This window comes from Stegodyphus dumicola, chromosome X2 (assembly GCF_044657685.1).
Source record: "Stegodyphus dumicola isolate Sdum_Otavi_A_Nest chromosome X2, ASM4465768v1".
NCBI lineage: Eukaryota > Metazoa > Arthropoda > Arachnida > Araneae > Eresidae > Stegodyphus > Stegodyphus dumicola.
The window spans coordinates 29734444-29757957 of NC_140781.1; the positions used below are offsets into that span (position 1 = coordinate 29734444).

Sequence of the window (23514 nt, forward strand, 5' to 3'; positions counted from 1 at the left end):
AATTGGATATCCGCAAATTTTAAAATAGAAACCTAAGTGAGAATTCATTAAAAAAGAAATGAATATTTAAACAATTGAAAGTGAGCAATATAGTTTTGAAATATTTGTTAAAGCTTAGATACATAATTAAAAAGACTAACAATTAAATACAGTTTGTAACTTACAGAACCAATAGACGGTAAATTTGTGATGACATCAGAGGTCATATGAGCATGTGAAACTACTGTGACAAAAATCACGTGGTCTCTGATGTCATTTGTGATTTTTTGCAACTTTTGAAAATTTTCTGGCAACACTGAATGTAGGTACTGCCGTCTTTTGCAAGCTTTTCTCATTTTACACTCCTGCAGGAAGGAATAGGACTGCTTTTGATGCTGAGATTATGGCCATATGCATAGCCTTATTCCAACTCCAATGACACCTTGAACAATTTTCAAATGTTGTCACACTGTGATTCTAAAGCTGCTGTTCTAGCCATTTCTTCTTTTGAACCACCAATGTCTGTTGATGTTTTAAAATGCCAGCAGATACTAAACAGCTTAGCTCAGGATGGCAAAGAAGTTGCCATGCAATGGATGCCATCACACTGTGGTCTTCATGGAAATGAAGACCTCTAGTGGTAGCTTGCAGCTCACATGAGAGTTGTGAAGCTATAACAGTCCTGTGTCACCATGCTGAAAGTGCCAAATAGCGATCATCGTTCATTGTTGTGGATCTTGATCGGCCTCGTCCAGGTCTTCTCGATATGGATCCAGTGTCCTGAAACTGTTTCCACAAATTTCAGATGACCTGGTTCTTACATTAAATTCTGTAGCCACTTGAGTTTGTGACTAGCTTTTCTCCAATCTACCTGCAATTCTCCATCTCATTCTGTATGTTCATGGCTACTTATTTTACCCAATACCTTATAAAATTGACTCTTCTGAGAAACATGGCAAATGTCGTGAAGGAGTACAAGGACACGAATTGCTCTAAACCACTCATTTATTTATATCCTCTTCACAATCACAGCTCCACAGACTTGCATGTGTATGCTTACATATTTGACTGAACATTTGCATAATTAGTGCCTTTGATTCAATGCTGTTCACAAAAATGGGCATAATTTGCAAATTCTCTTAAATTTGTTGATGTTTGTTGTCTCACATTTGGCAACATCTACACATTGCCTAAAATGCATGCCTTTTTCATGTTCATTTTTAATCACAAGCAAGGCTGGGTATGATTTGCAGAGACTGCTAAAGGTAATCATTTAATTAAACATATATCTTTTTCCCATAAATAAAACGTGTGTGTAGACAAGTACATCTTCATTCTTTACTCTAAAAGAAGTTGCATGAGGATGCTTCTGCGATATATCTTCATAAATAAAAAGCCAAAAAGATGAATTCCCCCCCCCCATGTGTTGTGATGCATAGATGAGTTGTCAATATTTTGTACAGGGTATGTTCGTAATTCTTATAAAAACCTTAAAATGTTTGATAATTGTGCGTTAAAAGCAAGTAACTAACATGATTATGAAGTTGGTTATTATGCAGTGATTATTTAGGTAACTAAGAAAAGTTTTCATAATGTTAGATATTCAGCTCTCTCTCTCTCTCTCTCTATATATATATATATATATATATTATTTATTTAGTTGTAGATAACTTGATATTAGATGACAGCTTGATAAGAGAATACACCAATTCACTTTTTAATCATGGCTTAGAAAACAGCTGCACATTTGGCTGGAAACTGCAGTTTAGTGGATGACTGGATGGAATTTTGGAAGAAGCTCGACCAGCTTGGCAGTTAAATATCATTTATTTTTGGACAACGAATTTCTTAGCACATATTTTCTTAATTGGTAGAAGAACAGGAGTGCAAAACGTGCTCACAATTATAGATACGCAGTTTACATTTTATGTAATGGAGAATCACTAGCAGAGGCTAAGTGACACATTGCCAGCAGGAAGACAAAGTAGTGAAAGACGATCTCTAGGTAGGTAGTTGTGGTATTTTTATAAGTTTGGAAAGTCTTTGTTTTAATCTGGGCAGCGATTGGGAAAAAAGTTTACGGTATGCGTGTACTCGAGGGAAAATGCAGATTTCTTGATAGTGTTGTACTTTAACAAAAAATTAGTAATTTGAAGGTACACTGTCACTTTGTTCCAATGAAGTTTAATTTGGATATAAATTTTTCTCCATACTTTTATATGTTACACACACATATACATATACAGATATATACATATTCAAAGATATACATATACAGATATATATACAGATGGAGAACAAAATAATACGAACACATGTGAAATAATGGAAAATCTTTATTAATGGGGGGTTGGACCACCCTTTGACTGAAGTACAGATTGAATGCGATGTGGGATAGGTGCATAAAGGTCATGGACAATATTTAAGGGAATGTCAAGCCATTTCTCCTGCAGAGCGGTCTCTAATTCCTAAAGTCCGGATGGAGGTGGAAATCGGGATCGAAGTTTGGACTCCAAATATGCCCATAAATGTTCAATAATATTCAAGTCCGGAGACTGAGGGGGGCCAAGCGAGATATTCAATTGCATCAACATGCTCTTCGAACCATTCTTGAATACACCTAGCAGTATGGATAGGGGCGTTGTCGTCTTGAAAAAGCGGTCGGTCCACAGGGAATACAGTCTGGTCAAAAGGATGGACATGATCCTCCTAGAATGCTTAGATAGTGATTGGATGTAATCCTCCCATATAGAATAGCAAGTGGCCCAAGACCACACCAAGATATCACACCCCATGCTTCACAATCAGAAACAGGTAGTCGGCATCAAACGCTTCTTTGGGTGTTCTCCAGACATAAACGCATCCGGTCATCTGAAATAGGGGGAATTGCGATGAATCTGACCATATTACCTCTTGCCACTGCTGTGGGGGGCCAGCCTTTGTGATCTCTGCACCATTGGTGGCGCTTGAAAGCATTAGTTGTTGTCACCAATGGTTTACGAATTGCCACTCTGCCATAAATGTTCACAGCATGAAGTTCCATTTTACAGTTTTTGTTGAAACAGGGCTCTGGAGATGACTGTTCATTTTGGATGTTATCTCGGATAATGATTGCTTGTGCTTTCTGGCTACTATGTGCTTCAAGACCCGTCTATCCCTATCAGCAAGCTTTGACTTTCGGCCACTGTGCTTTGAAAACGTTGTTTTACCCTCTTTCGTGTACGCTGTCATAATGGCTGATACCCTACTCCTTGCACACTCCACAAGGTTTGCTGTTTCCATAACCGATGCTCCATTTAAATGCGCTCCAACTATCATTCCTCTTTGGAACTCTGACATTTCAACTTGTCACAGACAGTTCGATCGGAGCTTGCAACGCAGGTGACTACTGTTGAGAGACTGATACTTTCCTCTTCTTGCTCACTAGGTGGCGGACTTCTGTTGCAGGTGGTGCGGCTGTACTGTAGGTGTAAAATACATCATACTTTTTCTCAGGTGTTCACATTATTTTGCCCTCTATCAGTATATATATATATATATACAGGTTGTTTAGCAAATTGGTTACAAATTTTCAGGAGAGATAGAGTACTCGTAGAGGATTGAATATCATATAACATATATATTGCATCATGCACGAACCGTTCATCATGCATCATCCATGCGATCTTCCATATGTGATGCAGATCTTTCATGAACTGGAGATGTGAGGCCTGCATTTTGGTATGGGGTCATAATTCTGAACATCTTCATTAATGACAATAGTTGTCTATTTTTGTTCTTACTTATTTCTGGATTTCTGTTGTAGTAAGCATAATAAACATGTTTTCTCACCCTGTTCATGTTCTTCCTTTCTTGTGTTTTGTGCTGTTATGCAAGGAAAGCATTTCCGACCATGCATTGCTGTATGAGTTTTCATCATGTAGGAGTACATTTTCTCCTGAAAGTTTGTAACTGATTTCCTGAAACACCCTGTATATATGAATATTATATTGAACACACTGAATGCATTAAAAGCATAGAAAATGCCTCTGAGAAAATCCCGATAAGTTTTACTGAAATGCATATTTTTAAAGTTCACAGGTTAAATGTGTGACAACATTCTGATGTTAAATGAAGATCAGAAGAATCATATTGCAATTAGTTTGATCTTGATCCTTTTTGTCGCCAGTTTTATTTAGTGTGCAGTGAGCTGACTGTGTAGGTGCTTTCTTGAGTTCCCTTGTGCATAATATAAATATAATCTCGTTTATATTAAGACTTTTAAAATGCAAAGTTGCTAAAACATTCTCTCATACATAAGTATAAGAAATTATTTGCTAAATTAAGCATTTACTTTCATATTTTGTGTTTTTTAAATGCTTAAGTTATGGAAGACTTTTGTTTCATGTTAAATTTTCCTTTTTTATTTACAGAGATGGGCAACCATATTGTGAGAAAGATTATCAAAAGCTGTTTGGCATAAAATGTGCACACTGTGATAGATTTATAGCCGGAAAAGTTTTACAGGTAAAAAGTATTTAACTAGTAATATATTCCCACTCATTACTTGCACAGACAAGATTATTTTGAAACATTTCTAACCTTGATTAATTCATCTTTCTTAAATAATCTTGCGTATACTTTACAGGCAGGTGAGAATCATCACTTTCATCCATCATGTGCTCGTTGTTCCAAATGTGGTGACCCATTTGGTGATGGTGAGGAAATGTATTTACAAGGTTTGTGTTCTTGCTGTTCATAAAATTAAAATGCATAAATGTTTAAAATTTGGATTTGCAGGCACTCAAACAAATGAACAAACAATTGTTTGCATAGAAGACAAGAATCTTCAAGTAGAATTGAAGGCCTTTTAAAGAAACTATGCTAAAATCTGCACAACTATTTTTGCATTTCTAATTTTGTTAAAGTACTTCTTTTGGAGGAGAAATTCATTTAAATATTACATTGAAAATATTCATATGTAGAATTTTCCCTTGGTAGCAATCCTGACAGCTCTGTAATTTCAACATCTTTTTTTCCCCATTGGAATGAGTTGAATACCTGTCAAACTGGTAGAGTTACAATTCTGAATAGTATAACCACATCTCTTCTGATCAGAAGCTTTCTCTGTAATTGACTAGTGTGGCTGCATTTAGGTAAAAGCACTAATGTCTTTTCTGAACATAAATTTTCTGGTTTTGATAGCAGGAACAAAGCATTAATTATATTATGCAAAAGGAAATAAATTTCTTGGTGGTGCATCATTATCAATATAATTATTTCAAATTGTTCACAAATGTAGCAGGATACAAGATTCAGCCGGAGTTGAATCTTGTATAATTAAAAATATATATTAAGTTTTAAATAAATAAAGTTTGAAATATGTGTCTTTTCAGTTTGCCTTTAGAATTTTGGTAGCATATCTGTGTATTGCTGTGGCAGACTACTTTTATGAATTAAGCTGCTTCTTGTTCTCCTTTTTGAGAATATTCTTCATTTTGTGAATTCTCACTGAATAAGGGTAAATGCACACTGCTGCAGGCAAAAATATTTGACACGTGGTTGTCACAAGTATGTTACCAACAGGTAGAAGAAAATTCTCTCTCATAACATGCACCTTTCATTAGAAATGCAGGTACAGCATGAAAGTGGTGACTTACTGATGTGGCTTGTGGCTATTGTTATTCCTTGTTGGCCAGTGAATAAAAAATTTCTTTTAGTAAAATTTAGTGTAAGATGCAGCAAAGTTTGAAATTTAGCAGAAGTTCTGGAGCATCTGTGTCTCAGATCCTTGACATCAAGTACGTAACTGTTTTGTCTTTTTAAGGCATTATCATGCTCATCTGTTTTGATTGTCAGAAGGAGTTGATTCCTCTTATAAAAGTGTACCAGTGCTTGAATGGATAAGGCCACCGAATGCTGATATTTATCTCTGGTTCAATTCCAAGTAGCTTAATAGGCTGACTCCACAGAGTTTCTCTATGTTTCTAACCTGTAGAAAAATAAAATTGCTGAACAAATCTCTTTTTATAACATAATCGTTTATGGAATATTGTAAAAGTTCACGATAAGCCAACTTATATTTGTATAATAAAATTGGCAGTAAGTGATTATTATGCACACTCTTTGAATTACGGATTATTATTTGGCATTATATCATAATTTATGCTTACCCTGCACCAGCATGGGATTAGCACTGTAGATAAAATTAGTGCACAATATTCAAATTACCTGGTGGTGTGATGTGTAGGAAATGAGTTCACCTATTGGATATAAACTATTGATAACAAAAAGGTCCATTTATTTTTCTAATAAAGCTTATGAAAAAAGGAAAAATAATATTGTAAAGTAATGTGCAGTATTTTCATACTAAAGCAATATATATATATATATTTGAAAATGTTGTTTCTGGATATTTCTTGCCCAGTCTAGGTAAGCAATTATAGGTAATGATCATTCGCAGACTGTACATATATAAATAGTATTTTTGTGTACTGTTTTGGAAGAACATTTTTTGCATGGCTTCTTCTGATCTTTAAATGTTTTCCGTGCAAACGTTTAGTGCATGGTTACCTTCACCATGATCATGCAGAGCAGGGTTTCTTAAACTTTTTTCAATTGTGACCCTTTTTAATCATTGAGCTTTCTTTGCGACCCCCAGGACTCCATAATATTTACAAAAATTTTGTGGACCCCATAAGTATTGCGCAAATCTGACACGCTCGGGAGTGAAACTGTCAGTTTTTTCAGTTGTACTGTACTATTACAGTTTTAGGTCATTAACTTTAATTTTAAGATAAGGATAATGCAAGGAAAAGGCAACAGTAGCTTTGACTCTCGAGCAGATCTCCAAAAAGGCTAGTGGTCAGAGCCATTGAGGTACCTTTTTTGGCTAAGGCATCAACCATTTTGTTACCACTGAGGCAAATATGTGAACAGATCCATTGCAGACGTACACTGCGAAAAAAAATTGGAACAGTTCTGTATCTCCCGTTCTACTGGGCTGATTGACAAAATTCAAACTGCGTTTTTCATGTTTCGAAAGCGCGACTTAGGATATGTAGATTTATATATAGCGTTGTTGTAATATAGGTATTTTGACAAAAAATCGGACTTTGTCTGAAGTGACATGCCAATTGTTTTCCATATTTCGATTGTATGACTTAAATTTTGCCAAACTGCCAAGTTTTGTAAAAATCGCATGAGTAGTTTTTAAAAAATTAGCTCTCAAAATTTTAGCTCCTCAATGTTAGTTGAATTTGATATATATTTATTAATATAGCTGTTTTTTATTAAACTTACTTGATTCCTTCTTCCAGAATTCGAAATTTAGGCTTAATCCAAATATAATTCGCACATTTTTTTTATGATTTATTTTTAAAATTTGTGTTTTTAAATATTTTTTATAAATTTTCTAAAAAAAATTTTGTATTATAAAAAAAATTTTGTACTGTAAAATTTTTAACATCATCTTAAAGTAGAATATATTTCTATGCACACCTGCCAAAAAAAATTAGAGTTTTTGTATTCAAAATTTTCTAAGATCTACATGAATTTACATAGTGGAACATTTTGAAATTTGGCACCTTTTTTTTTTTTTTTTTAACTATAATAACACCAAATGAAAATACACACTTTGATAAAATTATTTGAAAGTATGAACGGTGACTTATTTTCCGCTCGTCTACAATGAAAAAAAGAAAAGAAAATAAGTTGCTATAAATTAAGAAGTTTGCCAAGTAAATTATTCTTGGCGAAAACTGAAAAAAAAAAAGAAAAAAAAAAAAACCACCAAGATACATTTTTGAATTTCTCTGTAAATTTCGCAACAAATGTTAAAAAATTTAATATTTTGGCATAATTTGAGTGGTAGAATCGAAATATGGAAAAAAATATTGGCATGTCATGCCAGAAAAAGATTGATTTTGTGTCAAAATACCTATGTTAGATGCTATGTTATGATGCTATGTATAAATCTAATATATATATAGTATATATACTAAGTCGCGTTTTCGAGACATGCAAAACGCAATTTCAATTTCGTCAAACGGCCCAGTAGAATGGGAGATATAAAGCTGTCTCTTCTTCTTCTTCTTCTTCTTTTTTTTTTTTTTTTTTGCACAGCATACATTATGATGGGAAGAGAGTTTTTGCAGGAAACCCAAAATAGACAGTGAAGTCTTATCAGTAAATATGAGGTCAGTTTTGCAGATGCTGGATAGAACTGTAACTGTCAGTTTACATATCTCCATGAGCTGGACATAATTTCAGTCTGAAGGCCACTATTGCACATGCATAACTTGAGATCTATCTCATCAGAGTTTTAGACCTACCATTTAACCCCAAGTTTTAGATCACCCAGGGTCTACTGATTAAACATTTTATTTAATCTTTCTTGAAGGCAAATCGGAAAAAAGTCAAAGCGGTGAATATGACACTAACATATGCAATGAACAGTAGTTCATAGATTGCAAAGCCTTTACTATCCCTGCTATATTTGTTTGTCTGCAAACTGTCATTTGTACTAGAAGATGATCAACATGCTCTTAGGTAATTTATATTGCTTAGGTCATTTAGTATGTAAATTCTATTAGAACATTAATTATTTTAATTTTCCTTCTGGAAGCTTCTTTAAAAGTGTATGCAAAATATTCAATTTTGATGCAATTCAATTTTGAAGCCTGTATAATATTCATATGCAAGGTTTGTATGATTTGTTTGTAACATTTACATTCACCTTTATATTTTGTGTGATTTGTAACATTTACCTTTATATTTCAAGGAGGAACTATTTGGCATCCAAGATGTGGACCTGGACCTGACAGCCAAATTGATGACAGTGATTTAGAAGATTCAAAAAAAGAATTCTCACTTGATGGAACTCAGGTCAGATAGGTATATTTTTTAGAAAAACAAAAATTATATTTGTGCAGTAATAGTCTGTATATTGATGGGTAATATTTTCCAAGACTTACTACCAATACATGAAACTGCGGATAACAGAAAATCTAAACAGAGTAGTCAGGCGACATATAGGACCACTGTATTGGTGCTGTAGACTGAGCTGTGACTGTGTTGTAGTGTGCATGCTACTGTTGTGTACTTTTTCCTAAATGGGAAATCAAGGTGCTTCTTAAGCTGTGCTGTATTGAAATAATTACATGATTATTATTAGCAGCTTGAGACTTATAGAATAGATCCTAAAAACATCTTATCTGAAAGAACATTTATGGGATGGCCTGGGATACTGTCTGTGACAACTGTACCGTTTACTGTGCATAGTTATTGATCCCTCTTTGCTGCCATTCAGTTTTTTTATGAGTTCATGCCATATCATATATGCCATGGATGTTGACAAAAAGTTGAACCTAGTCACTAATAAGCAGGAGATTATAAGCAGGTATACAGAAGTATTTAACATACTTTATATGTGCTTACTTTTTTTAATCTAATGTGAGAGAAGCTTCCATATTTTAACATTTACATTTAAATTGTATTCTGTTTCATTTATGTATAGTAATGTGCACTTTTGGTTAAGATGTAATTAAATATGCAAGTTTGTCTGTGCTTTTGATACTTGTAGAGATGACATGAATTATTATGTGAATTTGTTTTGAACTTGAATTCATTTTTATTTATATTTGAAGAGCTTATTTTGTGTTTACCCTAGATAAAGTACTTAAACATATTTTATGCTCTAATTACTTTTTTAATCATTTAAATTGAAGAGTAATTAATTTGTATTTTATAAAGAAAGGTGATTAGAGACATTATGGAAAGAGATAAGTAAGTCATGCCTGTGCTTAAAAGCTTATTATTATATCTTTATGCAGTTTTATGACAAAATCTTGGAATCAGACTGCTTACAGGCATTGTTGAAATTACCACACTGAGCTTGCCAGAAACATTCACTTTAAATTTGAAGTGTTTTAAAATTTTTCTTTTCCTAATTTTTAGTGAATGACAGTTTTTGAAATGTGATTGATACATTTTCTAATTACAAATATTGGTAGCTTGGGTTTAGTTAAAAAGTATCTTTTGCACTTTGATTGCATTTACGACAAAAACTTTAGCTTTGTGTTCTTGCCAAATACACTGTAGGCTTTACATGCTAGTAAACTTTTTCCTCATATTTATAGCTTCTGTCAATGATGCATGATTAATAATTTCTAACTGCACCAAAAGACATATTTACATGTTCTTTTCATATAACAGTAATAAATAATAATCCCTATAATAATTAAAAAATATAACAAAAAATAAAAATCATAAATCTTTCCTAAGTTTAGAATTTATCTAACTTATGATAGTTTTCAAAACAAGGCACTATATATAATACAGGTTGTAATGCTCATGTTTAGCACAGATACCCTCTTTCTCACCAAATCTGGTGCAAATTGCAGATGATACATTTCTATGTTGGCATAGCTTAAGTTGATATTGTTTTGTTCCTGTCATTGTAGCCTTCCATTCACGACATATCAGATTTATGGTAGATGAAATAATTTCTAGGAACTGGTGTATCCTTGCATTCATTAGAACTTATTAGTGAATGCATTATTTCCTTTTGAAACCAACTCTGGTATATAAAATATACAAGATGTATCTAAAGGTGCCAATACACCTTTTCAATATTATTTTAGGAATTTCTGCAATGGTGAAGTAATAGGAGGGAAGTCGATAAATTCTGTCATTACCACACGTCTTCATTTTAATCTAGAATATAATTAGGTTTAGTGATGGACTCCCCTTCTCAGTTCTTTTTTATTTAAGGTCATAATTTTACCTGAATGTTCAATTACATTCAAAAGGACATTGCATTTAATTTGCCATTTATTTATGACTGCATGATGCTTCCTGTACGAGACTGTTTTGCCTCATTTTAGCTTGTGTTCTCATCATCTTTGAGGAGCTATTTCTTGTTTGAGTGCAAAGTTTAGCATAATTTTGTCTTATTTTTGAGGAGCTTATTTGCCAGAGTAATACACGTGTAATAATTATCTGTGTAAAGTACGTGTCTTTTGTTCAGATATTTCTTCATGAAAGGTATTACTACGCTTTCTGCATGACCTAAGCCAGACATAGGATCTAACGTACCACAATACACAAGCACTTTCCATGCTTGTATATTGTACTTTCCATGCCTATTTATTCCAACATTTTTCTGTCTGAAACACTGAATTAATTTGCATGTGAATGACAAAGCACTATGTTATTTTATTATAATGCCATCAGAGTTCATATCTTGAATTTGTTTTCCCATGGTCTTGCTTACATTGTATTGCTAAATAAAAATTTATATGTGCTGTCAAGTAAAATTTAGATTTCAGTTAGTTCATAACCACTCAAATAAATAAAGTTTTTAAACTGTACATGTGCTGTTTGCCCAGAATATTTTAACAGAGAAAAAGAAATCGGTGCTACAAAACTTTCAACTTATCTATTGATAGTTTCTTACCTAGTGTATAATTGTTTTAAGAATTATCCAGGAGATCATAACAAGTCTTTTGCAACTTGTGCAACCTATTCCTGTTGGCATCTTCATTATTGCTAAAGTGCCAAGACTTTAGTGAGAGCTCAGATTGGTCTCTTGCCATTGTGTCACCAAACATTTGTTTTGCTAACACTGAATCACTTGACCAGTAATCTTTAAGGTTAGATTTCTTCATAAGAGCATAAAATTTCTTCATTTATGCAACATCAATTGGAATCTAATGTTGTACACAACATTTTGGTTTGGCTGTTGATTCATGTATGCATTGCTTCGCATAGCTGTTGGTTTCTAATACAGTGATTTATGTAATTTCTTTAGTGACAAATAAATGAAAAAATTATATTCATTTTGAGAAGGCTGATGGGTCTGCACATTCTGAATGCATTATGCCACTGCAGCTCTGAAAACTGATACCATTAGTCATTGTGCAATTCACACCAGCTTTGTGCCATTCATGTGCTGTTTAAGCTGTTTGAGAATTATCAGTTTCACTTTCACTTTTATCTGAAATAATTTCTATTCTATCAACATCAGTATTCAAGTTGGAGGCATACTGAAGTGGCCCTATATTTGCTTTATCTCCTTCCGCAGTTTCTTTCATTTCATAACTTTGATCTTTGGTGCATGAATCAGAAACACTGTTGGTAAGTTTACAACTGCTTTCCCTATCTGAGTTCATGTTGTAAACAAGCTCTTCATTAGATAAATTGAGATATTTTGCTTCATCAACTGAAAGAAGCTTTCATTTGTTTATGTCTCTTTGCAGAAAAATTTTTAAATATGTAAAACATATGACAAGCGTAACAAGTTGTGTGGATAAGAAAACTGCACCAAACCTCTAAATATTAACACCAACTGGTAGAAATTTTGTGAAAACATGATAACGTGCATGAACGTGAAAAGTCACTAGACACACTGCAAATATATAGAAAAACATTGTATAAAGGACAATCTCATCCCTAGTGCACAACGATTCATCGTGGAAGACAAGATAGCTCATCCATCACAGCAAAAGTGTTATGTGTTTATAATATATAAATACATTTGTGATTTTGTTTACTTTGAAATGCTACTCTGGAAAATTTTGAGTTACATGAATATTTTTTATATTATATTTTGCCAGGAATTGCAGTAGGTGTTAATTTCATGTCTTTTTTTTTTTTTTTTTTTTCCATTTTGTGTGGGGGCTGAGCATATGTGCTAGAAGGATAGTTTAAGATATATATGTACTCTTTATTGACCTTTCTTATCTGGAATGCTTTATTTTACCAGACCTTAATTTAGCCATGACACTTGGGTTATATGAAAAAAATTAATTAATTCTTAATTATTTAACTCTTTTATGTCAAACACTGAATTAATTTGCATGTATGTGAATGATGAAACACTGTATTGTTTCACGATAATTATATCAGAGTTCATACTTTAATTTGCTTTTCTTTGGTTGTGCTTACATTGTGATGCTAAAAATAAATTTATGTTTGCTGCCTAGTATAATTTAGAATTCAATCAGTTCATGAATATTTATATCTGCAAAAATATTTTTAGTTTAAAATTCAGTTGTATGATTTATAATTATTTTTCTTTAAAAGCATGGTTATAGATAATATTTTTTTCCTTTTAAGCTCACAGAAATTGCATGTATCTCTTAGAATTGTTTTGCATTTTGAATGATGCATGCTGAGAAATTTCCATCCTCCATAGTTGATCTGGCAGATTTATGTTTGTTATGCTTTCCTGCAGTGTTTGGAACATATTATTGAAATAATTTTGCACAGGTTAGTTTTATGTTATATATGCAATTTTCTTTTGTTTTCTGTTTCAGTATTTTTATTTTTAAAAAATAATTTTGGTGATATGTTATTTTTATATTTTTGAAAGCACTGCTAAATAAATGAAACGAAAGGATGATTTGTTATTATTTTATACCATTTGCTAAACAAAAAGGAGACTTATTGTCAACTTGTGGAGCAAATTAGTTTCCATTAAATTAATGGATCATAATGATTGAAGGTAATGTAGAATTTATGCAAGTTGCTTGCTCAATTAGTGAAGTTTGATTTTGGAAAAATATTAATTTACTATTGTAATGATAACATATGTTATTTTAAAGGTAAACATTAGTTAAGCCATTTAAAGTAAAAATTACAGCTTTAATAGATCAATGGCTAACTTAAACTACCAGTAATTTATCCTGGGCTCAGAAGGTTTGCTGCGTAATATTTTCCCCCTCTTTGTGTTAATACTAGTCAGTTTTCCTAAAAAAGGCCTGGAGGAACGCATCCTTCACCTTAGGCTGATAGCCTTTGTATACTTTGCTAAAATTAATCAATTAAATATGTAAATACACTTATAAGAATACACTGTAGGAGTATTAAATTAGTGTGAATTTGAGATTTTCTTTTGACAATAAAATACTTTTGAGAATTTTATATACTTGGATAGTATTTTAAAATATCATATTATACATAATAGGCTATTTATGGAAAATAGCCAATTAGCCAATTCTAGGAGCTTAAGATCGGTGGTGGTTTACTGTTTATATAATTAAACTCTGAATAGAAATTAAGAAACAAATAACTACTGTACAGAGATTTTTTTAAAAAAATCTGTCGTTTAAGTAGTTTTGCCCTTAAATATAACACTGTTCATCTTTGAAATTGCAATACACAAAGGCTGAATCATAGAAATTTTAAACTTGGAAGACTGAAGATGTTAATCATATGCAAATGATCCAAAACTGGAAATTACATTCTTGTAATCTGATTTGCCTGAGCAGAAGCTCACATCTGGCCTTCACTTGCTATTCTCCAGCTCTTGCAGCTAGTTAGAAACATGTCATTGAACAAGTCAGATATTTCGAGATAAATGCAGTGATAAACCAGCATATGACAAGGAAGATCTCTCAACTCGAACTCTCAGTTTTTCTCAAATTGATGTATATGAATCTACTTATCCAGAAATAAATATTAGTGAAAGAATTAGCTGCTAATATTCTTTGTATATACAGTGGTGGCCAAAATTGTGGACACTTATGGAAATTTTTGTTTTTGAAATTTGTATGCTTAAAGAAAACGTTACGTTTCACAAAATGCAAACTTGTATATATCATTTTAAAAGAGAATTTATTACTGAATTTAATACAAAACACAAAATTCAATTATTTGCAATACAAAAAAAGTTAAATGATAACAGTTATCGATATACATTAGATAGTGATGATTGCAGTGAGTTATCAGTACTTAGTAGGGTACCCTTTATTTTTTATTACAGCTTCACATCGATGTTTGATTGAGCTGACAAGAGTTTTAAGCTCTTCTTTCGTTATTACATGATGCCAGGAAACAACTATAGCCTCAATTACTTCCCTTTTATTTGATGAGCGCCTCATTCGGACAAAAGTTTTCAAACGGTGCCACAAATTTTCGATAGGATTGAGGTCAGGACTGTTTCCTGGCCAGGACAACAGTTTAATGCTCTTTGAAGAAACCACTCTTTCGATATTTTGGCCATATGGCAAGGAGCAGAATCCTGCTGAAAAATAAACGAAGCATTGTTGGGAAACAGATCTCTGATGGAAGGTAGAAATTTTGGTTCTAGAATAGTGTCAATGTACTTTCTGGCATTCAGTGTCCCATCGATGACATGAAGGCGACCAATACCATCTGCTGATGTGCATGACCAAATCATAACACCAACTGGGTTCTTCACAGTTGCTTGAATGCAGTCAGGATGTAGCTCTTCTCCTATTCTACGTCTTACATATTTTCGCCCATCACTGCTGAATAATGATATCTTAGTTTCATCACTCCATATAACTTGTGACCACTGATCATCTGCCTAATTAATGTGTTCCTTTGCCCACTTTAGTCTTTTTTTTTTTCCGTTGCTGAAAAATAAGATAAGGCTTTTTTCGTGGAATTCTACCTCTCAGTCCAACATCTGTTAATCTTCTCCTGATTGTTCTTGAACTGACAGAAACATCAGTATCATTCAGATCACTTCTGATGGCTGCTGATGACATTTTTCTATCTTGGAGCCATAGTCATTTTATTCTTCTGTCATCAATAGATGTGGTGCACCTTTTTTGGCCTTTTCCTTCTTTGTTTTTTATTGAATTTGTCTCCTGATATCGTAAACTAAACTCTCAGACTCCAGATGTAGTCACTGAACCACCCACCTGTCTTGCAATTTCAGCATAGCAAAGACCACTTTCTAGTAGCACAATAATATAACATCTCTTTCTAGGTGTCCAATCTACTCTTTTATTTGATGTCATTGCTTCTTGACTAAATATTAAAAATTTTTGCAAAAATTCCTACTTGTAATTGCAGTGTATAAGAAACAGGTCCTCCTTCTACAGAACAAAGCAAAATAATGAATTGTTTCAAGTGTAAACATGATGTGAGCTTCTACTGGCAGTTACTAACATTTGATTGATTCTCAGAACAAGAACAGTGATTGGCCAGGAAAGCTAGACATTACAAACCACTTCATAACTGTGTTTTTTATTTATATTAAAGTACATATAACTTTTTTGTATTGCAAATAATTGAATTTTGTGTTTTGTATTGAATTCAGTAATAAATTCTCTTTAAAATAATATATACAAGTTTGCATTTTGCAAAACATAACATTTTCTATAAGCATACAAAGTTCAAAAACATAAAAATTTCCAAAAGTGTCCACAATTTTGGCCAGCACTGTAAGTGATCAATGACTTTTTTTGTTAAATATATCATGATTTACCTACAAAAACCCTGGTATGTAATCTATTCAGATTTGAGTGACACCAGGGGAGAGAGTATTAAACTATTCAATTATAAATTTTATAATTGAAAAGCAGACACATAAAATAACGTTTTAAATTTTGTTATCTTATCAATGAATGGGAAAACTGTCTGCATGTCTATAACTAAGGTTCATAATGTGGTGTGTATTCAGACAAAGATAATGAATTTTCTGTATGGGAATCACAAAGTAAGGAATGATATTTAGCCTTTGGGAGCTTTAAATATGGAAAACTTGTTTGCTATAAATATATTGATCCAAAACAAGAGTAGATATATAGTTCCATTTTCAGGTTCTCTAGCTTGTAAGGTTAGAAGTTCTAATTTAATTTTCTAATGCATTTTTATTCAATAACTGTGCCAGAAGTTTTTGTTGCAGTGTGTTTTACGTTTTTAACTTTTTTAAAAGGAACAGACAGCCACTGCATATCATTTTCAAAATCATGAAATCTGACCTCAGAGCCTTTAATCATCTTTTTGATTTCCGCCACACTTTTCAATGCTATAATTACAATTATAATTTTGATGCTTTTGTAGGTGGTATATTTGAAAAATGGTTAATTGTTTTGTTGAAGATCTTCTATCAGCAAAATAAATTTGTTTTCTTGTGCATAGAAGCGTCTGTTATGCATTATTTCAATTATTATCTAGTTCTCTCCTTGCAATTCTAAATTTAAATCATTTAATTTTTATGTAAAAGCTGTAAAAAATGTTATATGATTTGTAGGGTTCCTGTCTGCAACTAACTGAAGTTTTTTAACCATTCTCAGTCAATCAGGCAAGTTTTCGTGCCATCAACTACTGAAACAGAAGAATTTCTAAACAACTTTTTTATTTAAAATTTTAAATTGAAGAAATGCACGACTTGTGCCTGCAGTTTTAATCCCCTCAGCTTGCAGGATATCGGGAACAGAAAGGGGAACATAAAATTTAAACTAATTTGATGCTGGAAGCTATAATACGTAGCGTATTTGGAAACTAAGTACCGTTTCATTCTAGCGCCGTCGCAGCGCTGTGGTAGGCGTACCGCGCATGCGCACTAATCTTTCTTGTTCACTGACTTTCATTTGTCGCCATTTTGGTTGCTCTATGTTGTGTTTTCAGTTTGCTGTGCACATTCAAAATGTTTAAGACAATTAGTTCTCCCGCTGACTGTGAGATTCGTGCCGTGATTAAATTTTTGAACGCAAGGAATGTTAAACCGGCCGAAATTTATTGTCAAGTGACAGAAGTTTACGGTGAATATGCAATAAGTGATGGAATGGTGAGAAGATGGGTAAGAATGTTTAATGCAGGTCGAACAAATGTCCACGACGAGGCTCGGAGTGGTCGGCCTTCTGTTGTCACCATTGATTTGGTAAGGAAAGTTGATGAAGCAATTCATGAGAACAGATGCTTCACAATGACAACTCTTTCAGAGGCATTTCCACAAATTTCACGTACTGTTTTGTTCGAAATTGTGTCTGACCGCTTGAATTATCGCAAACTGTGTTCCCGATGGGTTCCAAAAATGCTCACTGATGTTCACAAAACAAAGCGACTTGGTAGTGCCCTGACATTTCTCACGTGGTACAGTGATGAGGGAGAAAACTTTTTAAACTAAATTGTGACAGGTGATGAAACTTGGGTGTGTCATTTTACACCAGAATCGAAACAACAATCGATGGAGCGGAGACACACTCATTCTCTGAAAAAAACAAACGTTCAAAGTGACAATGTCATCACAAAAAATCATGTGCACTGTCTTCTGGGATAGGAAAGGCGTTTTGCTTACTGAATTTCTTCCCAGAGGTGAAACAGCACGATATTGTGAGACTTTAACAAAACTAAGACGTGCCATTCAAAACAAATGAAGAGGAATGCGCAGTAAAGGAATTGAGTTGCTCCATGACAATGCTCGGCCCCATATTGCTGGTGTCACTCAATCGTTAATTCAACAGTTTCATTGGGAGCAGTTCGATCACCCGCTGTACAGCCCGGACTTGGCGCCATCCGACTATCACTTGTTCCTGCACGTGAAGCGCGAGCTTGGTGGCAAGCGCTTTGGATCTGACGATGACGTGAAAAATGCTGTGGAGTCGTGGTTATCGAAACTGGCGGGATGTTTCTTTGACGATGGTATACAAAAACTGGTCACCCGCTATGACAAGTGTTTGATCATTGGCAGAAACTATGTTGAAAAATAGTTTAAGAAAGTTCATGTAAAAATAAAATTGGAATCGAAAAAATTGTTTTACTATTTTTTTTTTTTCAAAACGGTACTTAGTTTCCAAATATGCCTCGTACAAACAGCCTAACAAGCATTGGCTCAAATTACTTATTGTGGTATAGACTTCAGCTACAAAATTACCTAATTTTGGATAATTTAGCAGCAGAACTGGGCAAAAGAATCATATTATAGTCAGCATCACTGCCAAAAGTTCAGTTTCTTAATTTTCAAGAACTGTGCCTTAAATGCTCATATCTCATTTATATCCTGTTGAGAGCTAGCAAAAGAAATGACATAAGAAAATTGATTAATTAACGTAAGATGCACTTTATCATACTTTGAGTCAAGATTCATCCTTTAAATTTCAACATTCTTGATTTTGCTGCTTGAGAAAAAGGTTCATCTCAGTTAGTAAATCATGAGATTTGTTGCAGAAATTTGCTTCTTTTTAGCCATCATTCATTGGTTTGTAATAACAATTCTATCCGTCCATCATCATGTTGCAACTAACCATTTTTCTTTAGTTTTTTTATCTTTTGCTGTCTCACAAATACTGGTGACTTATTCAATGGTAGCTCAAAAAACTTCTGGAATTCATTATCATTTTCGCATAGAGATATAAATTTACTTACACAATCTGTCATTGCTTCTGTTCTGTCCATTATTATTGAAACTAACTGAAAAATTGTAGCTTGAAATTAGTGAAGTGTGTAAAAGAGCTGAATATATCTATGCCTCTAATTCTTTAAAAAAAACAAGCAATATAATTTTTTTAAGTCAATTCCTACTTAGTTCAACAAAGAAAAATTTTTAAAATACAAACACAATTTTTTTAATATGTGAAGAAACCGTATTAACAGCGAGTATCTTCCAGTACAAGTTTAAAAAAATGTATTTGAACTTGAGTGGATGAATAAAAAGTATTTTATTAGTGATTGAAATTAATTAAATAAAAAAGATAAATTCCTACTTAGGTCAACAAAGAAAAAATTTTAAAATACAAAAAAAATTTTAATTAAAATTTTAAAAAATTTTAATATGTGAGAAAAGTGTATTAACATCATCATCCAATACAAGTTTTAAAAAATGTATTTGAACTTGAGTGGATGAATAAAAAGTATTTTATTAACAACTAAACATTTGAACAAGATATAGGGAGAGTGTTGAGCTACTAGTAGGAATTTAAGAATTATACCCAGCAAATCTTCTTAGATATATAACCTGTAAAAACTGTACAAAGGAACATAAGCAGATGTGTTGTCACTTAATCTACCGATTCATTCGATTGAAAGGAAAAACAAGAATACAGTACAAAGTCTGTAATCTGGACGTCCATTATCCGGAATGATCTATAATCCGGACCTCAAAGCCACAAACTTTTTTTGTATGCTTTACGCATGTGTGTTTAGCACACAAAAACGAAGCAACTTAAACAACTTACATTGAAAGAAATGTTTAATAAAGTAAACAAATAAGTATTAAGCTTTTTTTTGGTAAATTTTGATACCCTTTAGATCATAATTGCTCTTTATTTCATAAATTATGGTTTTATATTTTTAATTGTATAATTTTTGCATGCCATCTTACCAGATTTAAATTGATGATCTATAATCCGGAAAAAACCTTAATCCGGAATCGCTGAAGTCCTGACGAGTCCGGATTACAGACTTTGTACTGTTTTTTTTTTGTTTTGTTTTATACGGGCGCAGCCCTTCCTCCTGGTTTGTTGAACCTTATGAAGAAAAGCGGGCGCAACCCTTCCAACAACAAACGACACGAGCCGGCAAGCCGGCCGTGTTCAAATAAAAACAAGATCAATTTAGCAGCTTAACAAAATAAATAAATAAATAAATAAATAAATAAAATAAATAAAAAAATAAAATTAAATTTAAAAAAAAGCAAGCAGAAAAAAAAAATCACATTTAAAGAACGCCCCGGAAAGCCAAGCCTGGGAACCGAGTAACATAAAAATTAGCATAATGCAAAAATAACAAAATTATAAAAACGACCGTGAGAACTCTTCTCTACGGACCTCAAGACGTCACAGAATATAAATAATAAAATCAAAAGAAAATTGGGTAAGTAAACTAAAAAGAATAACACAGCACATAAAAACACAAAAACATTTAAGCTGTCCCTGCACCTTTGCACACAAAGTCTTTCTCTCCCTTTAAGGGTAGTTTCCATAAATTGAACACTTTCAGTATGTTAGTTGAATCAGAGATGCTGATCACATGTTTATGAGAATTGATGACTTTTATAATATCTTGTGCAAATTTTACTCCTTTTTTATAATTTTGAATCATTTCTCTTACATTTCTGATTCCATGTAAGGCTCTTATCCCCCCCCCAGTGAGTGTACAACTTTCAATAAAATGAATGCAGTCACAGGCAGTATTACATTTAAGACATAAAATTTACCCCCTGGAGGTGGAATCTCTAAGTACATAGGAAAGTGTCCATGATCTGTTACTAATTGATTATAGTCTTTATTGCAAAATATAGGCATATTCTTCTTAATTATTATATTTGACAAGGCCTCTAATCTTCTAGGAGATGCATTCCATTGATCAGACCAGGTTTTATACATGTGATCTTTCATTTTGCTAACTGTAACTTTTTTAGAATGTTGTAGATCACCATCAGAGATCCCATCCCCCAGGGCAGCCTCCTTTGCCAGGGAATCCACCCTCTCATTCCCAGTGATACCAATATGGGCCTTTATCCAATGAATATTGATTGACATTTAATATTTTAAATTCATATAATCATTTTAAATTTTATTCATATCATTTTTATGGTCCGGACGAGAGAGGGCGACGAGTGCTGAATAGGCATCCGAGTATATATGAACTGTACATTTATAGATCAAATTGGATTTAATCCATTCCAAGGCTTTATAAATGGCATATAGCTCTGATTGATAAACTGAATTATGTTTATCCAGTATGTATTTTTGATAATGGATCTCCAAACCATAAAAATATATGACAAACGCACATCCCACACCTCCCTCGAAACTGGATCCATCTGTATAAATTTCATATTCGCTGGTAGGCAATACATTGCAATCAAATAAAATATCATGTCTCTGTCTTGGATGAATCGAATTATTGTCAATTTGGGCAAATGCGTTTCTCTCAACCTGGATTTCATCCAGAATAAGAGAGCTTTCTATTGAATATTGTAATAGGAATTTATTGTAGAAAAACTTATAATGAATGGAGAGAGGGGGAACCCCGGCCAAAATACATGCAACATCAGGTGAAACTGTTCTAAAGCATCTAGTGATAATCAGACCTAAGCATCTAGTTCTAAAGTATCTAGTGATAATCAGACCTAAGCATCTAGTTATCTTACACCTGCAGTTTCTATGATTTTCATAATCTTGTAGATTTTCCTTCTTGGTATTGCAATTTCAATCTTCAGCAATGTAAATAAATTGAAGGCTGAATCTTAATATATTTTCTGTAAGGACAAAAGTGAATTCTTAATGCATTATACTACAGCCTGCAAAGTACTTTGATGAACAAAAGAAATAAGGTCTCTGCAGCATTTGTAAATTGAGTCATATTTTGGTTTACATGAAGATAAAATAAATGAATAAAACCCTTTTTAAGATTTATTATTTGCCTCATATGCATAATTAATTTCATTACTAATATTAAGTTAAGTTATCCTTTTACTTCAATTTTTAAAAATATATTCATTTTTCTTTTACTTCAAGGCCTGAACTATCGAATTTTCCTTCATTTTACACAGCTTAGGTCATGTACATGAAACTGCATTTTGTCCAAGTTTTCTTCTCTAAAAACATCTTCAGAATTACAGGATAGTATTAAGGTGGGCCATTTTTATAATCGAGCAGATAGAGTAATAATTTAATTTCTAACTGGTTTTGAATAATTTTATCAAGCAGCTGTTTTTGCTGAGCAAAAGAAGTCAAGGAAAAGGTAAAATAGGCAAAAATACTATTCATATTTCTTTACTTATGTTACCGTCATAATTTCTAGGTTGTCAATTTTTATATTCTTATGTAGAGGCCACATTCTGCTTTACTGTAAGTAGTGCATTGCAACAGACCCATAAATATTAAAAAAATTCAAAAGCAGAAGTGGATTTATGGGATTACGGTCACAAAGGGGCTGTGTTTTCCAAAGGGTTTCCAGATCACTTTCTGGACTCGAAGATAAGTATGAAAAATAATAAATATGCAGGTCTTAAGAAGCTCTGAAAAACTTTAGGTGAGAATGGCCTGTAATTTTATAAATCCGCCAATGAGACTACTGAAAAATTATCAGTCTTGTAGTACAGCTTTCTAGAAAATTCGGTAAAGGTTTCATTACATCAATACTAAATTGTTAAAAACCATGGTTCATAAGTTCGACATCTGTTGACTACATTCATATGGCTCACCAGTAGCTACTGACAAGAGATAATAGATGCCTATTTATCTATGGAAGTCTAAATGCATACTTCATCAGGCAGTAGACATCTATGTCATAATTAATCAACCAGTTAATTCCTTTACTGAAGTTGTCTTTTTTTAGCATCTTAAATAGTGTATAATTTTTAAATTAAGAAAGTTGTGTAGATTTTTTCTTAACTTTTTCTTGTTAACCTGCTTGATTTATCCAATTTGAAGGAAACTTCTGTACCATATGTGACATAACCTTATACAGTCAAAAGTCGTTAATTCGGACACCCATAATCCGGAATGATCTATAATCCGGACCTCAAAGCTAAAAACTTTCTGCGCATGCGCCGCGTTGACACATGTGCATAGGCGTTTACGCGTGCGCGTAAGACCTCTTACAACTGCGCATTTGCGTGTACGCAAGCGCAGAATACGTTTTCACGTGCGCGTTTTATGTATAACGAACGGTATAAGCTAAAATTATCTAATTATCTATTTCAGTTAATGTTGATGATTGCGTTGTTCCTTAATTTTCGAATTGGATCCAGCTTATTATTTTTTGCAGACTGTAAGAGCAATACTATAAAAGTAAACTTGAACTTTTGATTATGTCAAATAACGAGCAATTAACGGGACTTGAACAGCG

At 33.0% G+C, this 23514-nt stretch overlaps 1 protein-coding gene across 1 annotated transcript in view; it reads left to right on the top strand.

Moving 5' to 3' along the window:
* LOC118201670 (actin-binding LIM protein 1-like) overlaps positions 1-23514 on the top strand; it is a 142421-nt gene that overhangs the window by 53548 nt on the left and 65359 nt on the right. The window contains exons 6-8 of the mRNA XM_035373809.2: positions 4392-4485; positions 4607-4697; positions 8741-8844. Of these exons, the coding sequence (XP_035229700.2) occupies positions 4392-4485; positions 4607-4697; positions 8741-8844 (289 nt within the window). The remainder of the gene's footprint in view (positions 1-4391; positions 4486-4606; positions 4698-8740; positions 8845-23514) is intronic.